The 21,310-nt window shown below is 40.4% G+C and overlaps 1 protein-coding gene across 4 annotated transcripts in view; it reads left to right on the top strand.

Moving 5' to 3' along the window:
* Positions 1 to 877: 877 nt before the first annotated feature.
* LOC111917360 (TMV resistance protein N) overlaps positions 878 to 21,310 on the top strand; it is a 36,929-nt gene continuing 16,496 nt past the window's right edge. The window contains exons 1-6 of one of the 4 annotated variants that reach the window (XR_008230129.1): positions 878 to 1,491; positions 2,779 to 3,853; positions 3,955 to 4,242; positions 4,373 to 5,407; positions 17,064 to 18,155; positions 19,057 to 19,743. Coding sequence is in view for 2 of the 4 variants with exons in the window: in XM_023913051.3 (XP_023768819.1) it covers positions 980 to 1,491; positions 2,779 to 3,853; positions 3,955 to 4,242; positions 4,373 to 5,407; positions 17,064 to 17,738 (3,585 nt within the window). In the remaining 2 variants the exon portion in view is untranslated. Of the gene's footprint in view, positions 1,492 to 2,778; positions 3,854 to 3,954; positions 4,243 to 4,372; positions 5,408 to 17,063; positions 19,744 to 21,310 lie in introns of those variants that run through there. The other 3 variants (XR_008230130.1, XM_023913051.3, XM_042899024.2) reach the window with 3 other exon arrangements.

Raw genomic sequence — 21,310 nt, 5'->3', positions numbered from 1 at the left:
TTCGATAGAAAGACGTGATGTAAAATAAAGATATTGTTGAAAGTCCAAAGATTTTGGAAGTAATCAAGTTATGGGGTTGAATTTTAAGAACCTTAGACAATTACAATGTAAATATGATACAAACCGATGTAGTATTATGGAGTTAGGTACCTAAGCTTATATAAGGTTGTTAGGTATATTCACTTTACCATATATATATATATATATATATATATATATATATATATATATATATATATATATATATATATATATATATATATATATATAGAAAGAGAGAGAGAGAGAGAGAGAGTTAGGTTCAAATGTTTTCACTATTTATTGTGTGCCTGTATGACTGATTCTGGACCAATCATTTTAGTTATTTTAAGAAAATAATTAATGCATATTAAATACTGAAGATGTAATTAATATTCATTATATCTTCAACATGTAATATGCATTAATTACTTTGTTAAAATAACTAAAATGATTGATCCAGAATCAGTCATACATGCACACAATAGATAGTGAAAACAAAATTACCTAACCCTATATATATATATATATATATATATATATATATATATATATATATATATATATATATATATATATATATATATATATATATATATATATATATATATATATATATATATATATATATATATATATATATAAAGAGAGTGTATCACATTGACAGCCATATATCCCGGTATCCCTAAAATAAGGAGTGATTTTAGGGATTATTGGTAATATTACGTTATCAAATGCTATCAACCTGAAGAAATTTTTATTTCGAATGAATGTGATTAATGGAAGTCCTCATCCACATACTATAGACCCCACTAGTAGATTTAATAAAGAGAGGATGACATTAGCTTCTATTATTAAAAGGAGTCGTGTTGTGCCGCAGTGCCATTACTTTTTTTTTTTTTTTTTGTGTGTTTTTGACTTGCTGCGTTTTGCCTCTTCATTGGAAAAAAAAAACCCTTCAATGGCGTCCTTCAAGTCGTCTCCATATTCATCATATTCCCTATCAAATTCAAGATCGGCATACGACGTGTTCCTAAGTTTTCGAGGCGAAGACACTCGCAACAATTTCGTCGATCATCTTTATACGGCCCTAGTTCAAAGAGGAATACATGTGTTCAAAGACGAGAAGGCGCTCCATAAAGGCAAATCGATCTCCAGGGAGCTGCTGAAAGCCATTGAAGAATCGAGGTATGCAGTTGTTGTTTTCTCTAAAAGTTATGCCGACTCCTCATGGTGTTTGGATGAGCTTGTCAAAATCATGGAATGCCAAGATCAGATGGGACAGATGGTGTTGCCGGTGTTCTACCACGTCGATCCATCCCATGTGCGTAGACAGAAAAGAGACTTTGATACCGCCTTTCAGCAACACGAGGAAAATTTTAGGGAGGAGATGGATAAAGTGCACAAGTGGAGGAAAGCTTTAGCTGCAGCTGCCAATTTATCTGGCTGGCATGTTTCTGAAACAGGCAATGGGTTAGTTTTCCTATATCCGTTCTGCCACTTAATCATGCCTGCCAAACTCTGACAACTTTTTTTTTTCATCCTTGTACAAAATGCACGGAATAAGAAATCCATGGGGTGATGGGGTTAACTTCAGGAACAAAATGTGACTATGGTTTTAGTTTGCATCTATAGACCACACACAAAACATATATATGAATTCACGGAGCTATAGTTTAACCTTATGAACATAGTTTACATGTTATTATCAGTTTATTGTGTTCTTAAATGTTACGGATTTTGTACAAAGCGGTTAAGTTTTTATCCCTCTGTACTATGGGATAATGTCTTTTAGCCAATTGAATTTGGATCTCATCTCTCTTTCGAAAAAAAAGAATTAGGATCTCATCTATTTACCATGCTAGCCTTTTCTTGTATCAATTAACATCCCCTGATAAGAATCGATAAGTGGTTTCTAAACAAACCAATAGAACAGTAAATGGAATTAAAAAGATTAATTGAAAATGATTGAAACCAAATGATTTAAAACAATAGAAAGGAAATCCAAATTTCTTACCCTAATCAGAAAGGTTCTACAAAGAGAAACCCCCTACCCAAGCTAAAGCCGATGATTCCAAATTACAAAATACTCGACCCTCCACTACTCCTATCACTCCTCTATTTATGCTATTCTTGAGATAAATCTAGATAAGGGGCAAAATAGATAATAATAGATATTACAATTAAGTCCCTCATATTTACTCATATTTATATAAGACCCTTAACCCATTCTCTATCATCCCCTCATTGGTAAAGCAAGAGTGACATGCCAATTTTTTTTTGTCAAGTTGGCATTAACTGGCCTCTATGTAAATTAAATCATCAAATTAAATTTGAAGTTACTATCAATGAATTGATACACCTACCGGAGACAGTGGAAAAACATTGAGTTACCACTAACCACATAATAAGATAACATGTACAACTGGTTTTGGTAGGTAAATGTGTATAAAGAAAAGATTAGCTTACTCCTATCTATTACTTAGATTAATGAAAATGAAATTCACTTGTATAAATTCGAACATCACAATGTTTGATATAACATATGAGGATTATGAATGATAATATAACTTAGCAATCAAGAATTCAGTTGATGACCGGCTCTTAATTCTCATTGTTAAGTTCTTAAAAATAATAGGGAATCCAAATTCATATTCTTTTCGTACAATAGGATCGAGCCCCAGGATAACTCTACTAATTGTGTATTATGGTTCACCTGGGATTAATCAGTTAACTTACACACAATGCTGAAATCTGTAGGGGTGAATCTGTCATTATCATCAAGATTGTGGAAGAAATCTTAGATGGTATACAACCACCCATTATGGAGAAAAATCTAATTGGTATTGAGTCTCGTATAGACGAATTATATTCAATATTGGGTATGGAACAGACAGAAGAGGTGCGCATGGTAGGGCTATTGGGAATGGGAGGAATTGGTAAGACAACTATTGCCAAAGCTTTATTCCGAAGAATTGCTCATAAGTTTGAGGGGAGTAGCTTTATTGAAGATGTTAGAGAAAATGGTTCTAGTAAAAATGATATATGTGGCTTACAAGAAAATATTCTAAGAGATATTCTAGCGTCACGTCGTGAGTTTTTTATTATAGGTCCTGAGCAAGGAGCCAACATGATACAAAGATTAATTTTCAATAAAAAGGTTCTTCTAGTTCTTGATGACGTGGATGATATTAAGCAGTTAGAGTTCCTAGCTGCAACACATGAGTGGTTTGGTCCTGGAAGTAGAATCATTATAACCACTAGAGACGAGCATTTGCTATCAGGTGCAGATGCCAAGTACAAACCTGATTTTTTATTTATGAATGAAGCAGTTGAGCTCTTTTGTAGGCATGCTTTTGGGAAAAGTAGCCCTCCAGAAGGGTATGAGGAGCTCTCACATCGTGCAATACGTTATGCTAGTTGCCTTCCTTTAGCCTTGAAAGTTTTAGGCTCATTCTTCCATGGAAGACAACTAGGTGTGTGGGAAAGTGCTTTAAATAGACTAGGAAAAACATCAAATGATAAGATTCTCGAGACACTGAAGTTAAGTTTTGATGGGCTACATGTTTCTGAAAAACAAATATTCCTAGACATCGCATGTTTCTACAAGGACCAAAATGAAGAATATGTAACTAGAGTACTCGATAGCTTTGGTTTTGACCCGGTGATAGGGATTAGTGTTCTCATCGAAAAATGTCTTGTAACCATTTCAAATAAAAAGCTAGATATGCATGATCTCATACAGGAAATGGGATTTCGAATAGTTCGCGAGAGTTCCCCAAATAGCAGGCTATGGCAACATGAACAAATCCATGATTTAATCAAGGGAAACAAGGTAAATTTAATCATTATGCTTATAAAGTTCCTTTTTTTGCTTCTAATTTTTGTTTTCAGATTTAGTAGAATATATCACTGTTAATTACTTCTTTGTATCAGAATCTAGAAGCAATTGAATCCATCATGTCGGACAGTGAATACCACATTGATGACTATGATGCAAAGTTGGGTTTAAGTGCTGATGTTTTTGAAAGCATGAAAAATCTTCGGCTACTTGATATTGATGGGAAATTCACTTCTACCCAACCTACATATCTCCCTGATGAGTTGCGATGGCTTTGTTGGAATGAGTACCCATTCTTGTTTCTTCCATTAGCAGATATGTGTAAGCTTGTTGGGCTGGAAATGGCCGAAGGAAACATTAAACATCTATGGGAGGGGCGAAAGGTATTTAGTCAATGAAGTCAGAATCTTGTTGTCCATGGGCATTTACATCAAAATAAAAGACTTCTGTTTGAATTGAATTCTGAATGATCTCAATATTAATTTCTTTTTAATTTATGTTTTACACATGTAGATTCTTCCGAACATGAAATTCATTCACCTTGAAAGCTTGTGCAGCCTCACATCGTTTCCAGATGTCTCTGGGGCCCAAAATATTGAGAGGTTGATTTTGTCAGATTGTAGTAGTTTGTTGGAGGTTCATGAGTCTCTTGGATCTCACCAAAGGCTTGTTTACCTTGACATGAGTGGTTGCAGGCGGCTCAAGCGTCTCCCATCCAGGATCAAGATGGAATCCTTGGAGACTTTAATTCTTTCTGGATGTAAGCGTCTTGAAAGATTCCCAAAAGTCTCCCCATGTATGGTAAAATTATCACATATAAATCTTTATTCTTGTTCTGGAATAAAAGAACTTCCATCATCAATCAGATATTTGTCTAGCCTAAGTTTCTTGAATCTCACAAACTGTTGGAACCTTAGGAATATACCAAACTCTATTTGTGAGTTGAGGTATCTTAAATGCCTTCACCTTCACAACTGCGTGAAACTGAAAAAACTTCCAAAGAAGCTTGGAAGCATGAAAATATTAGAAGAGCTCTGGTTAGGATTTTCGGATGACATTAAAAGCATGAAAAAACTGAAAGAGCTTCGGATACGATCTATCCGTGACATTGGGGCATTAGTAAGGCCTAGGAAGTCTATTGGTTTTCATAGTTTGACAAGTTTGTCTTCCTTGAGAACCTTAAATCTGAGTTGGAGACAAATTGATGAGGATAACTTCCCCAAAAATCTTGATGCATTTTCCTCGTTGGAAGAATTATATTTAAGTGGCAACACTAAGATAGTCCAGTTACCTGCAAGCATTTTCCATCTTTCTCGTCTTAAACGGCTAGAGATTAATAAGTGCAGTCAACTTCAAAGTTTGTGTGTGCTTCCGCCAAGCATTCAAGTATTGAAGGCAAATGACTGTATCTCGCTGAAAAAGATCAGAAGTTTATCAAAAGAGAGTGAATGGTTGTATAAGACATGGCTAATTCATTGCCATAAACTCCTAGAAGATGAAGAGAATCGTAGATACCTTGATGAAATGTTGCAGAAATCTTTTGTGGAGGTGCTCTCTCTCTCTCTCTCTCTCTCTCTCTCCATACATAGAAACCGCTTGTTTTGCAGGGTAGGTTACTGAACATGAAAATCTTGTGACCATAACGGTAACTATCGTCACTGATGGGATAAAATGGCAACTTTTTAGCCATGCATTTTGAGTGAGTCTGAGATTGTGTTTGTCTCAATCCTAGTCTTTGCGAAACATGTGAATGGTCTCCATCCCCCACCACCAACCCACTTATCATGAATAATAGCCATAGAATGTTTGTCCATTCCCATCCCTTCCCCTCGTGCCCCATCCCTCCATGTCTTGTGTATCAAAAACAACCTTAAGAAACAATTTATGCATGATTTTGATCTTCCTATAACACATAAACCAACAGATTTTTTGGTTTATGGATGGATATACATGTGTGGATCTAACGTGAGTTTCCCCTATCGTGGCCTTGAGAAGGGGGGGGGGGGGGGGTTGTAACGTCCCAATTTTCATTGAAAAAATTTACATTTTTAAATAAGATACAATACATCAATTTCATAAATCATAATATCCATAAACCATTTGTTCAAAAGGTCAAATCCCAAAACCAGAGTATAACAAAATAAATGCTAAATCTCAAATATGAAAGTTGTTGAAGAGTGTGTACAGTCACACCTTTGCTTTCTTACAATCAGAAGAAGTATCTAAAAACATTTTATCCACAATTGTAAGCCGAAGCTTAATGACTTCTCCAAAATATCACATACAACACATAATATCATACATACAGGAACGACCTATTTCATCCAACATGTTTCAACCAACGGCCTATTTCTGTCAATGAGCATGCAAACATATAAGTAACGAGCAAGACCCTACTACTCTAGCATATAATCATGACTTAACAACTATGACATGAGTAATATAGTGAGAAAACACACCTAAGTTAATGAGCTGAAAAAAACTAACACTCGAAACCTCATGAGGCCAGCTACACGAACCGCCTAATCCTTACAGAGGTCACACTCATTCTACTACTCAAAACCTTTAGTTTTGTCAAACTGGTCAAAACGTCAACGGTTAACAAAAGTTAACGGTCAATGGCCAACAGTAATCACGCCGTGACCATCTACTAGTCAAACCGTGATCACTAGGTGTCAAAATAATCGGAAAAAACCCAGATGCTGTCACACCCCCAAACCTTTACGGCGGAATCGTTCGGGGGCGGAGGACATCATATTCAGTATCATAACAGTTCATAGAAAGGAAAGTACACACCACCATAATATAAATATGTTTGAAAAGTTTACATGATTGTAGGTGTTACATGTTTGCAAAAGAAATCAAATATAAAATGGTGATCCAAAATATGTTACTAACGCCAATGCGTTAGTCTTCAGAAGTAGTTGCTACCTGGCTAGCGGTTTCCTGTGAATACAAGTTATTTCAAAGAAAAGTGTCAACATTTAAGTTGGTGAGTTCATAAGTATTGTTTTGAGAAGATGTATGCCATTCGAAAGTGTTTGCATGTTTTCCAGAAAAACCCTTATTTTCTTATAAAAGTATGCAATGCATATGAATGTTCGTGATGTAAATTGCAACTAATTGTACCGAGAAAATCCCTTATTTTCCTATTAGTTGTTTGGTTTGTATACAGGAAAAACCCTTATTTCCCTGACATAACTGGCAGTCTCTAAGACCGAAAATCGCAAGCAAGCGACGTGCTCGAAAGGTGTGGCATAGTTTTATATAATAAAGCTATACGAAGATCGCATTTGTTAGATGAAGAATAGTTTTAATAGCTACTCTTTCATAAAAGCATGATACCATAATAATTGTATATCCGATGAGTTTTATAACCATACTAAACATAATATGCCTGTAGCGACGTTCTTCAGGCGTCGTAGCGTTATGACAACTGTCACCCCAAAAGACGGACTGTAGCTAACAGTCAGGGCGCGGGATCATGACTTCCCGTATAGATCTATACACATTTGACACGTTCTCCGAACGGGAGACTCTGGTTATAGACAGGACTTGCAGCATTATTTTCTAATAAAGAAAGTAACGTTTGAAGATATACACGACTCATGGATTCTCAACTAAGTCTGTATTAAAGTAGTAGTTTGTATGCAAAGTTTAACCTCTATCACAATGTTTGACAAAGCATAAATCATAAGTTCTTTGAATGCATAAAATGACTTAGTAAAGAATGTTACCCTTGATATGATGTATTTGTATGTAAACGTATAAATAAAACATATTTCTATTTATAAACATATTATATCCCAAGAGGGTAAAGCTGTATTGTGAGGGGTTTTGCATCATAATAACTTCATAAGATAGTTAAAACAACAGTATGAAAAGTATATGAAAAGGTTAATGTTTCACACGATTTTAGTCATGTGTATACTTGTATTCCTCCCCAAAAAGAGTATAAAACATTTAAAATGTATTTAAAGAGTGTTCGAAAGGGATATGAACTCACTTGATAGTTTGAAGATTGTGAGGTGGAAAACCGAGCAGAGTTTCGTCTCGGGAAACTGATTTTTCTTGGGATTCTCGGGAATCTCGGGAGTAGAATCGGCCTTCGGGACTTGAGCCAAAAAGACCAGAGCTTCGGGTTTGAACGGACACGGAAAACGAGGAAATGCTGAGAGAGAGAGAGAAGAGAAATGAACCCTTTCTTTGGAAACCCTCGCATTCTATTTATAGGAAGGCAAGTCTGCCTCGGTACGCGGGGCGTACGCTCGTACGCGCTGCGTACGCGTACGTCATGCATGACCGAAGCCTCGACTGCTTCGGTTCGGATGGGACGGGTTCTTGGGTTATCGGGTCGGATGGGACGGGTTGCTGGGGAGGTGGGTCGGATGGGACGCCGGCTCGGATGGGACGTCGGGTCGGACGGGTCGGACGGGTCGGCTTCCTCGGATATGGCGACGTGGACGATCCGAGGCCAATCCTCTCGGTTACGCGGGGCGTACAGGAGTACGCAGCGCGTACTTCGGAGAAGGACGCTGACTCCTCTTCGGATAATATCCGAATTTTGAATTAAATAAATAATTAATTTATTTAATAACCTTCAAAAATCCATATCTTCTTCATACGAACTCCGTTTTCGATGGTCTTTATATCCACGCGTAGGTGAGACTACGATCTACAACTTTCGTTTAGACTCCGTTGGCAAATTCCAAAATTATTTTTTTATTATTTATTTTATAACTAATCGTTTTTAAGGAATTTCTTTGAAAAATCTTAACTTCCTCATGCGAAGTCAGATTCGGACGTTCTTTTTGTGTACGCTCACGGTTTAATGTTATCTATGACTTTCATTTAGATACCTAAGGCTAAATGTTATCGTATTGAAACTTTGCGTTTTTCGTTTGATCGGTGTTGTCGGTTTTGACAGAAATCTTAGAATGGTCATAGCTTCTTCGCCACAATTCAGATTTTAGTGTTCTTTATTTATTTGGAACCTTTAAGACGATATCTACTACATAGCGTACTCCAAATCAGAGCTTTTGAACAATTCATTTATCGATGATATTCCCATTACATTCAAAAGGGGGTTACAAGACTCGGTTTATAATGCCCGGGATAACGGGTTGTTACATCATCCCCCCGTTAAACGGAATTTCGTCCCGAAATTTAATACAAGGTAAGAGTTTTAGGGTCTGAGGAAGAGATGCGGATACTTCTGTAGCATTTGGTCTTCCCGTTCCCATGTGAATTCGGGTCCTCTCTTAGCATTCCATCGAACTTTTACTATTGGAATGCGACTCTGTTTGGTCCTTTTAACTTCCCTATCCATGATCTCGACGGGTTCTTCCACAAAGTTGAGATTTTCGTTTAACGCGATTTCATCGAGTGGAATTACAAGTGTTTCGTCGGACAAACACTTTTTCAGGTTCGACACGTGGAATACTGGATGCACTTTGTTAAGCTCGATTGGAAGTTGGAGTTTGTAGGCCACTGGACCAACTCTCGAAATGATTTCGAAGGGTCCAATGTACCTGGGGTTTAGCTTTCCACGCTTCCCAAAGCGTATCATGCCTTTCCAGGGTGAGACCTTCAGTAGCACACGGTCGCCAATCTGGAATTCCAAGGGTTTACGTCTCCTGTCGGCATAGCTCTTTTGCCTATCCCTTGAGGACTTCAGTCGTTCTCGTATTTGCACGATCTTTTCGGTAGTCTCTCTGATGATCTCTGGGCCAGTAAGGGTGCTCTTAGTGACTAGACCTTTTGCCAATTGGGTGTCGCCCACTTCCGTCCAGCACAGGGGTGATCTGCACTTACGGCCGTAAAGGGCTTCGAACGGAGCGGTCTTGATACTAGTATGATAACTATTGTTATAAGAGAACTCGACCAAAGGCAAGTGAATATCCCATGCCTTGCCAAAGTCGATTACACATGCTCGCAACATGTCTTCCAAGGTTTGGATCGTCCTCTCACTCTGTCCGTCAGTTTGAGGGTGGTATGCTGTACTCATGTCCAACCTTGTTCCCATGGATTTTTGCAGTGATTGCCAAAATCTGGAAGTGAACCTGCTGTCTCTATCTGAGATGATGGACATTGGTACTCCATGAAGTCGTACGATCTCCCGGATGTAGGTTCTTGATAGTTTTTCCATCCTATCGGTTTCCTTGATAGGTAAGAAATGGGCTGACTTGGTTAATCTGTCGACGATTACCCAAATAGTGTCTTGGCCACTCTGAGTTTTGGGCAGTTTGGTTATGAAGTCCATGGAAATCTGCTCCCATTTCCACTCAGGTATATCAGGTTGTTGGAGTAGGCCTGAGGGTTTTTGGTGTTCTATTTTTATTTTGGCGCAAGTTAGACACTTGCTCACATACGTAGCGATCTCCGCTTTCATGTTTGGCCACCAGTAGAGTTGCTTGAGATCTAGATACATTTTGTCTGACCCTGGGTGTACGGAGTATGGGGTCCTGTGTGCCTCGCTCATAACTACCTCTCTGAATCCCCCAAACTTTGGTGTCCAGATCCGGTTCATGAGGTAGCGTGCTCCGTCACTCTTGATTTCTAAGTTCTTGTCCATTCCCCTAAGGGCCTCACCTGCCAAGTTTTCGGGTTTCAAGGCCTCTAATTGAGCTTCCTTGACTTGCGTTGATAGGTGCGAATGGATCGACATAGCTAATGACTTCACTCTCCGGCCTGAGTACTCCTTTCGACTAAGGGCATCGGCTACGACGTTTGCCTTTCCCGGATGATAGCGAATATCGCATTCGTAATCACTGAGTAGCTCGACCCATCGCCGTTGTCTCATGTTGAGCTCCTTCTGATCGAAAATGTGTTGTAAGCTCTTGTGGTCGGTAAAGATAGTGCTCTTCGTTCCATACAAGTAATGTCTCCAGATCTTCAGGGCAAACACTACTGCTCCTAGCTCAAGATCGTGGGTCGTGTAGTTAACCTCATGTGTTTTCAACTGTCTCGAGGCGTAGGCGATGACCTTACCTCGCTGCATCAGAACACATCCGAGTCCTTGGTTTGATGCATCGCAATAAACTACGAAGTCTTCTATTCCTTCGGGAAGGGATAGTATTGGTGCGGTGCACAAGGCTCGTTTGAGCGTTTGGAACGCTCTTTCTTGTTTCTCTTCCCAGTCAAAGGCCACACCTTTCTGGGTTAGGGTTGTAAGAGGCTTCGCTATTCGTGAGAAGTTCTGAATGAACCTGCGGTAGTAGCCAGCGAGACCTAGAAATTGGCGAATTTCTGTAGGAGTCTTCGGTGCTGACCAGTTCTCAATGGCCTTAATTTTGGATGGGTCCACGTGGATTCCCTCTTCGCTTACCACGTGTCCTAAGAATTCGACTCTTCGGATCCAAAATTCACATTTCGAGAACTTCGCATAAAGTTTCTCTTTTCGTAATATCCCTAGAACTTGTCGCAGATGATCGCCATGCTCTTTCTTACTTCGGGAGTAGATCAGGATGTCATCAATGAAAACGATGACGAACTGATCCAAGTAAGGTCGGCATACCCTATTCATCAGATCCATGAAGACTGCGGGCGCATTGGTCAATCCGAATGGCATCACCACGAACTCGTAATGTCCGTAACGAGTTCGGAAGGCGGTCTTCGGCACATCCTCCTCTAGCACTCGTAACTGGTGATACCCGGACCTCAGATCAATCTTAGAAAAATAGTTCGCCCCTTGCAGTTGGTCGAATAGATCATCAATGCGCGGTAGAGGATAACGATTCTTGACCGTCAGTTTGTTGAGTTCTCTGTAGTCGATGCACATTCTGAATGATCCATCCTTCTTTTTCACAAACAACACGGGTGCTCCCCATGGTGAGAAGCTCGGTCTGATGAATCCTTTTTCCAGTAGTTCATTCAGTTGACTGGATAGTTCCTGCATCTCTGCCGGGGCTAATCGATAGGGTGCTTTGGCTACTGGGGTAGCTCCGGGAATCAGATCGATTCTGAATTCGACTTGTCTTACGGGTGGTATCCCTGGAAGGTCCTCGGGAAACACATCGGGAAAATCGCATACGTCGGGCACATCCTTGATGTCCCGGACTTCGCGTTTCACGTCTACAACATGTGCAAGAAATGCGTGACACTCCTTTCGTAAGTGCTTCTGAGCTTGGATACTTGAGATGATTCTAAGAGTGGTACTAGGTTTGTCGCCCAAGACGAGGAAAGTTTCGCCGGTTGGCAGATTAAGGCGAACGGCCTTATCGTAACATAGAATGTCCGCACGATGTGAACTTAGCCAATCCATGCCAATGATGACATCGAAACTCTTAATCGAGACTGGCATGAGGTTGATTTATTAATAACGTTTGAATGGATGCACTTATGAGTTGAACGGAATACACATATTTAAAATCAGAGAAGGGGGGGTATGCCCCATATATATAAAACATATAGTCGTGTTACATCCGAGTTTAGACAAAACTTTTTGACCTTTCTAAAGGTCTCCGATTACAGAGAGTTTTAACGAAAAGGAAAATTCTTATCCGAAGTCCTAATTTATAACAAAATTTGAAATCCTGGCAGGCACTACTTGCGACGTAGGTTGCGCTTGGAGCTTGACTCCGCATCCGATTGCTTCGATTCCATTAGGCGTCGATCAAAAGCGGCTTGTTGCTCCCTTAACTCGGCTAGGGCTGCAATTATCTGTGCCTGAAATGCCTCAGACTGGAGTTGGACATTATCTTGTATCTTGTCCAGTCTACGGATATCGGAAGTGTGAACCTGCACTTCCACGTTGATATCCCGGAGTCGGCTTGCTTGTACTCCGGACTGATAGGACTGATTGGCTAACTTACCAACCATTACCGGGAGTGCTCGATCAGCCGAACTGCCACCGCGTACATCGTAGAAGTCCCGACACATGCCGTAGGGAGGGCGTATGCCTTGTTGTTGGCTCCAATGATGTAGGTGACTTCCCCAGACGGGAGTGGGTCCTTGGAAGTTCCTCACATGGACAGGAGGTTGAATGGGTGGTGGATCGATCACTTCAGGTTCTGAGTCAGTACCGGAGTCATCACCCAATTCTATGGGTTCCTCATCCTCTTCTGGATCATCTTCGATCCATCCTCCGTTGCCTTGGTTGGGAAAGTAGGGGTCATTGGGGTGGTGAAATCCAGCCATTTGACTGTACGAGAAATAGGGTCATAAGAATTGAATAAAGTCGGAACATGCAAAACATGTAAGTTAGTTTAAATAGCAACTACTCTTATAGCATTTAAATTATTGTGTTTGATTCTAATAACGGTTTGGTAAGTTTTTAAAATTTGTTGTCCACTGCAGACACCCCTCGGCACACGTTAGTCGGCTCTCGGACAAATATAGTTGATCAGGCTATATCCTTCCCAGTTCCGATTACATGTCCCAAGGCGTACCTGTACTGCACAACTTATTAATAATACTTCTAATATGGTACGATGTGGAACTGTTATTTATTACTAAATGAATGCATGCTTACTTACAAAAACTAAATAGATTAAATTTCAAAAGCATGACTCTTCTCAGAGTGTTTTTGCCCAGTTGAGTTTATAGTTGTATATAAAAAAAAAAAATGGTTTTGATATACTTAATTCACTATAAACGAAGCCCTGATACCAATCTGTCACACCCCCAAACCTTTACGGCGGAATCGTTCGGGGGCGGAGGACATCATATTCAGTATCATAACAGTTCATAGAAAGGAAAGTACACACCACCATAATATAAATATGTTTGAAAAGTTTACATGATTGTAGGTGTTACATGTTTGCAAAAGAAATCAAATATAAAATGGTGATCCAAAATATGTTACTAACGCCAATGCGTTAGTCTTCAGAAGTAGTTGCTACCTGGCTAGCGGTTTCCTGTGAATACAAGTTATTTCAAAGAAAAGTGTCAACATTTAAGTTGGTGAGTTCATAAGTAGTGTTTTGAGAAGATGTATGCCATTCGAAAGTGTTTGCATGTTTTCCAGAAAAACCCTTATTTTCTTATAAAAGTATGCAATGCATATGAATGTTCGTGATGTAAATTGCAACTAATTGTACCGAGAAAATCCCTTATTTTCCTATTAGTTGTTTGGTTTGTATACAGGAAAAACCCTTATTTCCCTGACATAACTGGCAGTCTCTAAGACCGAAAATCGCAAGCAAGCGACGTGCTCGAAAGGTGTGGCATAGTTTTATATAATAAAGCTATACGAAGATCGCATTTGTTAGATGAAGAATAGTTTTAATAGCTACTCTTTCATAAAAGCATGATACCATAATAATTGTATATCCGATGAGTTTTATAACCATACTAAACATAATATGCCTGTAGCGACGTTCTTCAGGCGTCGTAGCGTTATGACAACTGTCACCCCAAAAGACGGACTGTAGCTAACAGTCAGGGCGCGGGATCATGACTTCCCGTATAGATCTATACACATTTGACACGTTCTCCGAACGGGAGACTCTGGTTATAGACAGGACTTGCAGCATTATTTTCTAATAAAGAAAGTAACGTTTGAAGATATACACGACTCATGGATTCTCAACTAAGTCTGTATTAAAGTAGTAGTTTGTATGCAAAGTTTAACCTCTATCACAATGTTTGACAAAGCATAAATCATAAGTTCTTTGAATGCATAAAATGACTTAGTAAAGAATGTTACCCTTGATATGATGTATTTGTATGTAAACGTATAAATAAAACATATTTCTATTTATAAACATATTATATCCCAAGAGGGTAAAGCTGTATTGTGAGGGGTTTTGCATCATAATAACTTCATAAGATAGTTAAAACAACAGTATGAAAAGTATATGAAAAGGTTAATGTTTCACACGATTTTAGTCATGTGTATACTTGTATTCCTCCCCAAAAAGAGTATAAAACATTTAAAATGTATTTAAAGAGTGTTCGAAAGGGATATGAACTCACTTGATAGTTTGAAGATTGTGAGGTGGAAAACCGAGCAGAGTTTCGTCTCGGGAAACTGATTTTTCTTGGGATTCTCGGGAATCTCGGGAGTAGAATCGGCCTTCGGGACTTGAGCCAAAAAGACCAGAGCTTCGGGTTTGAACGGACACGGAAAACGAGGAAATGCTGAGAGAGAGAGAGAAGAGAAATGAACCCTTTCTTTGGAAACCCTCGCATTCTATTTATAGGAAGGCAAGTCTGCCTCGGTACGCGGGGCGTACGCTCGTACGCGCTGCGTACGCGTACGTCATGCATGACCGAAGCCTCGACTGCTTCGGTTCGGATGGGACGGGTTCTTGGGTTATCGGGTCGGATGGGACGGGTTGCTGGGGAGGTGGGTCGGATGGGACGCCGGCTCGGATGGGACGTCGGGTCGGACGGGTCGGACGGGTCGGCTTCCTCGGATATGGCGACGTGGACGATCCGAGGCCAATCCTCTCGGTTACGCGGGGCGTACAGGAGTACGCAGCGCGTACTTCGGAGAAGGACGCTGACTCCTCTTCGGATAATATCCGAATTTTGAATTAAATAAATAATTAATTTATTTAATAACCTTCAAAAATCCATATCTTCTTCATACGAACTCCGTTTTCGATGGTCTTTATATCCACGCGTAGGTGAGACTACGATCTACAACTTTCGTTTAGACTCCGTTGGCAAATTCCAAAATTATTTTTTTATTATTTATTTTATAACTAATCGTTTTTAAGGAATTTCTTTGAAAAATCTTAACTTCCTCATGCGAAGTCAGATTCGGACGTTCTTTTTGTGTACGCTCACGGTTTAATGTTATCTATGACTTTCATTTAGATACCTAAGGCTAAATGTTATCGTATTGAAACTTTGCGTTTTTCGTTTGATCGGTGTTGTCGGTTTTGACAGAAATCTTAGAATGGTCATAGCTTCTTCGCCACAATTCAGATTTTAGTGTTCTTTATTTATTTGGAACCTTTAAGACGATATCTACTACATAGCGTACTCCAAATCAGAGCTTTTGAACAATTCATTTATCGATGATATTCCCATTACATTCAAAAGGGGGTTACAAGACTCGGTTTATAATGCCCGGGATAACGGGTTGTTACAGATGCCGCACCAAGACAGATGCCGCCCTGAGACACCTGGTTCGTCGCGTTGTGAATCCCGATATAACAACCTTCCTCATTTGGTCCTTAATCCTAAAGACAGGAGTCTCACATTTCATATCTAGAACACCCAAACATCTTAATGAATATAGTTTCCAACTTTATCGATCCGAATGACCTAATTAGCTTAAACCTCAAACCCGAAGTTTAAAAATCCAATAATATGGCTATAACAAGTGCATGGCTCAAAAGCACGCACATGCAAGCTTAATTTCTCCAATGACAAGGTCCAAAAACAACAAAATGCAACCACAAGGTCCACGAGTTCCCCGAATTCTAAGAACACATGAATAATGGACTACAAATGACCATAAAACCATCCACCACTTAGATCTAATAATGTAAATGCATAAACGTGAGAACTTTATACTCACAAAAGGTCTAGAAGATGATTGCTTTGCTGGAACACCAATGAATCACACACCAACGCCTTGCTTTAAGCTTCTTCCTCTTGGATCTTCACAAAATAGAGCACCAAAACACAACACAATCAAAGAGATAGGCTAGGGTTAGGTGGGAGAATGTTCTCTTGGGTGGAGGCTGACAAAATGACAAAACCCTAGGGAATTGTGCATTAAATAAGCCCAAATCCCGATTCTAGGGTTTGGCCCATCAGACCATTCACACCGTGAACCTCATTAAAGGTCGCGCCGTGAACCCCAAGATGGGTCACACTGTTACCTAGGGAAATCCCCATATTTAAACAATTCCAATAAAAATGTACCTGAACCAAGGGTGTTACATGGGTTAACTGTGCGGCAAGCTGTTTTAAAAGTTTTCTCATTCTCTTACAAAGTGACAAAGCACGAAAAAGTGTACATAGACAATTGACATGTGTTTGTACCATTCACGTTTGTTACTTTTGGTTTCTCAGCACCACAGGCTTTAGGTACCTAATACAGCCCTAAAGGTCATTCATAATAATGATATATAACCCCAAGATCTGTAGATGTAGTTTTTAAAGATTTTTTTTTGCTATTCAAAAAGGGTTAGCAGCGCAGCTTGTTGCCTACATGCTTTCTATCTGTGTAGTTGGATTGATAATCTTTGAATATATGTATCATAATAAATATAGTAAGCATGATGTTTATCTTTTATTACAGAAATGTGCTGTTGTGAATCATCGTTTAAGTATCACTATTCCTGGAAGCAATATTCCAAGCTGGTTCAAAGAAAAAAAGGATGGTTGCAGAGTACCACTCAAACTACCTCACAAATGGCATAGCCAAATCCTTGGTTTCGTGGTAGGTGGCGTGTTTGATGGTGAGTGGCGGTCTCAGTACTTTTTTCCTCGAATTATCTTTAGACTTATAAGTGATGGAAATTTGATTCCTAAGTCAGAGGTTGATCGTATGAAGAACACAACTATGACAGCTGAGAATAGGGGGAATATATGGATTACCTATATACCATTGGGTTTCTTTCAGCAGATGTATCATGATCTTCAACCTGAAGATTGGTCTCATATTCAAGGTAATCTTCACATGACTATAATGTTAACAAGTGGTGAACAATCTGTAAGATGTGGGGCACATGTGATCTACAAAGAAGATTTCCAACATATAAGAACAAATATGTCAGATTACGGAAACCTGGTGCATGTCGATGATGATAACTATCACTCGAATCTAAGATATGATGAAATTATCCCTGGCAGCACTTATGTGTATGAAGAAAAGTCTGATGAGAAGAGCGTGATGCCTTTAAGAAGTAGAACATCACAAAGGTGCAACACGAAGAGCATTTATGCCAGCTTTGAAACCTTATATGCTATCTGATCCTTTTGTTCCTATGTTACCGGTTTTATTTTTCTGCTTGCATAATCACGAAGATCTTGATGCCTCATTTTTAGCTTTGGACTCGGCGAGTTGTAGGCCCGACTCGCCGAGTAGAGTTGGGATTTTGAGCACGTTTAAGTTGGCGACTCGGCGAGTCCACATTCTGGACTCGGAGAGTCCCCCCTGTCTGGATGAAACCCTAATTTCAAGGGTTTGCACCCTATTTAAACCAACCTTATGCGCCCCAAGCCCGACTCCTTTACCCTCAGAGCTCCTTATATCGACCTAACCCCCTTTTCTTGTGAGATTGAAGTGTTATGGTGTGATTCCTTGAAGATTTTGAGAGAAGAAGGAGAGTAGATCAAGAGGAGAAGAAGGAGGCCAAATATCTTGGTGTTATTTCAGAGATTCATTGAGGTATAACTCAGTTTCCTTCCGTTTTTATGCTTAAAGTCCCTTCGAACACCATTAAAGTCCTTCTTGAACCATTTTCCAAGCTTGATTATGGATTAGGGATTGTAATGAGTTGATTAACCTCTAGATCTAGACTTGTTTGAGCTCCAGAAGCTCAGATCCATGGCCTTTATGGGAGTAAATCGCTTGAATGTCTTAGATCTACCATTTTAGCCTTTATTAAGCCTTAAATCCCCATCCTATGCATGTATACACGTAAAGTTGGAAACTTTACGTGTAAAACCTACCCTAAGAGCCCAGATCTATGTATGGTATGAACTGTATTCAAGCAGAATCGAGTATATAGTAATTGGTTGTGAACGACTCGGCGATTCGTTCATTGGAGTCGGCGAGTCGAGTCGCGAGTCCCCAAGTTTTCCCTTTTTTCGTGTTTGCTGAGTGGAGTTGAGAGTCATGGGTGGACTTAGTGACTTGGAAGCCAGACTCATCTATGGAGGGACTCGGTGAGTCAATTCCTTGACTCGGCGAGTCCAAGGCAATCTTCTTACCTCAAGAACAGACTCGGCGAGTTGTTCATACAACTCGGCGAGTCGCAGCTTAGAGTGTTCATCGGATGAAGATGAACTCGACGAGTTGTTCATGCAACTCGGCGAGTAGGATGAAGGACTTTTGGGCATTAGTTTAGAAGGAGAACTCGTCGAGTCAATGCCTAACTCGACGAGTAGAGACAGGATTAAGGACAATCGAATGGGTAGGGACTCGACGAGTTGGCAAGCCAACTCGGCGAGTCGGGTCAACTGGAAGTTGAATTTGACTTGGACTTTGACCTGGTCAAGGGTAAAATGGTCATTTTACCCTAAGTACAGCTAGCAGTGTTTGACTGATCGTTTTGTGGGAATTATAGCCGGAGGACTTCCGGAACAGCAACAGCAGCAGACAGACAGTTCCCGCACGGATCAGCAGCTATTTCGAGGTGAGTTACCTTCCAGTAGCGGTGGGTCTAAGGCCACAATGCCGGCCCACCAGTAGGAGACGTATGATAGATGATTGTCTTTGTGATATCATCTAGGTTTGCTACTACCTGATATGTTATATGTTAGCATGATATGTTGTATGTGATAGTCGTAGAGTTCGGTTGTTAGGACCGAAGGGTAGTAGGACACCCCGGATACGTCTGATAGTATATGATGATATGTTGCATGCTGGCTTGTTATGTTTTATGCGATAGAGGTAATAGGAGGGGACCAGTTCCCGAGTTCGGTTGTTAGGACCGAAGGGTAGTTCAGGCACCCCAGATATGTATGATAATCTGTTCTGATATGATATGTGATAGTATTAGTAGCGGGGGGTGAAATAGTCCTCGAGGTCCGGTCGTCAGGACCGAAGGGTAGTCAGCACCCCAGAATGGCTTGACATGGGTAGTCAGCACCCCAGAACGGCTAGACACAGGTAGGTCGGCACCCCAGAATGGTCGTACCGGGTAGGTCGGGCACCCCAGAATTGCCTGGCAGTATGTATGTTATGTGATTGTATGCTATGTGGTACGATGGGGGAACTCACTAAGCTTCATGCTTACAGTTTATAGTTTTGGTTTCAGGTACCTCTTCATCGAAGGGGAAGGAGCTGGCGCGGTAGCGGCACATCATACACGTACACTATTTTCCACATTTATGGGATTGTTCTAGGATTTATACTCTGACATTTGATTGATTACATGTTTTGGTTTTCAGACATAGTATATGTTTATGAAATGGTTTGGTCAGACAATGTTTATTTGCAAATGATTTTACTAAATATTGATTGAAAAATGAAATTTTTGGACGTGAAAAATGGGTCGTTACAAGTTGGTATCAGAGCCCTGGTTTGAGGGATTCTGACACACCTTCGGGGGTGTCTGAACTCAAATCGAGGGATTAAAAAATTTTGAAAAAGAAAATGTTTTTCCCAAAGCTAAGTAAAGAGTTTTGAGAAAGCACGAAGTGTGTGATGTGCACGACCGGCCGAGCTCAAGTAAGTATTCCCCAAAGTACCCATACAAGTTTATGTTATGTTATCAGTTTCAGTAGAAAAGCATGCTAAAATAGGACTAAGGATCTAGGAGTGATGCCTTATGTGTCTGCTTTATGTGTTTCAGAGTATGAGAATTGCATGCTAGAATTGAGTAGACAACAGTAGGATAGCCTGTTTAGGTTATGCCTGATAGTACGAGTTTAGCATTGTATGCTAGTGCAGTTTCTCCCTATGAGAATGGATTTGATTGAGATTGTTCCCTTCTGTCTGAATGCTACTTGCTTTGTGCGTTGTGGGACTCTGAGTAATGGGAGTTAGCCATTAGGTGAATACGTCACGTCACATGTGAACAGGGTTGAATAATCTTAGAGTGTTGGATTTGACCCTATTACACAGATCTTGTTTCAGTCTAACCGTTGTAGGAGCAAGTCTGTTACTCGAAGGATTATCTGAGCCTTATCACATGTGATGGTATTCAGGTAATGGCTAATTGGAATTACAAGGAGGCCTTTAGCAGATGAGGACCGGGTAGGGCGGAGTCAGAGATTTCCCTATGGCAAGCCTAGGATGAGTATAACAGTGATCAGCAGTAGTGAAAGGGAACTGGTGGAGTCGAGGCAGCCGTTGAAGAAGGTACGGATAGATGTGGAAGGTAGTATGGGCCCGTACTACTGAAAGCAGAGGATCCGTACCCGAACTAAGGAAGGCCGAGACAAGACCGGGGAACTTATTGTGGGTGTGATCCCTCAAGGGGTATTAGTATCACTAACGGGTGTTATTTATGTATTGCAGAATGGTGGTACTACGATCGAGGCCGACAGTTGGCAGTTCAGGAGAGGGATCGGGTTCGGGATCAGGTTCCGAGCCAGTAGATGAGAGGCTACACGAGTTCATCGCGTCAGAGATCACCAGAGGCATACTTGAGTCGACCCCCATCATCTTCGGGTCGATCAAGGAGGGGATAGTTGAGTTGATGGAGGATCACCTCAGGGCGTTCAGGAGCGACATGGCATCTGGTCAGTCGGGATCTCGCACACAGTCCTTTAAGGACTTCAGGGGCAGTGGTGCGTCGGATTTTCATGGGGCAAAGGACTCCATAGCTGCCAGGCGATGGATTGCAGACATTGAGTCTGCACAGTTGACTAGCT

The sequence above is a fragment of the Lactuca sativa genome, chromosome 2, assembly GCF_002870075.4.
Source record: "Lactuca sativa cultivar Salinas chromosome 2, Lsat_Salinas_v11, whole genome shotgun sequence".
Lineage (NCBI taxonomy): Eukaryota > Viridiplantae > Streptophyta > Magnoliopsida > Asterales > Asteraceae > Lactuca > Lactuca sativa.
This window is presented reverse-complemented; position numbering and strand designations above follow the sequence as displayed.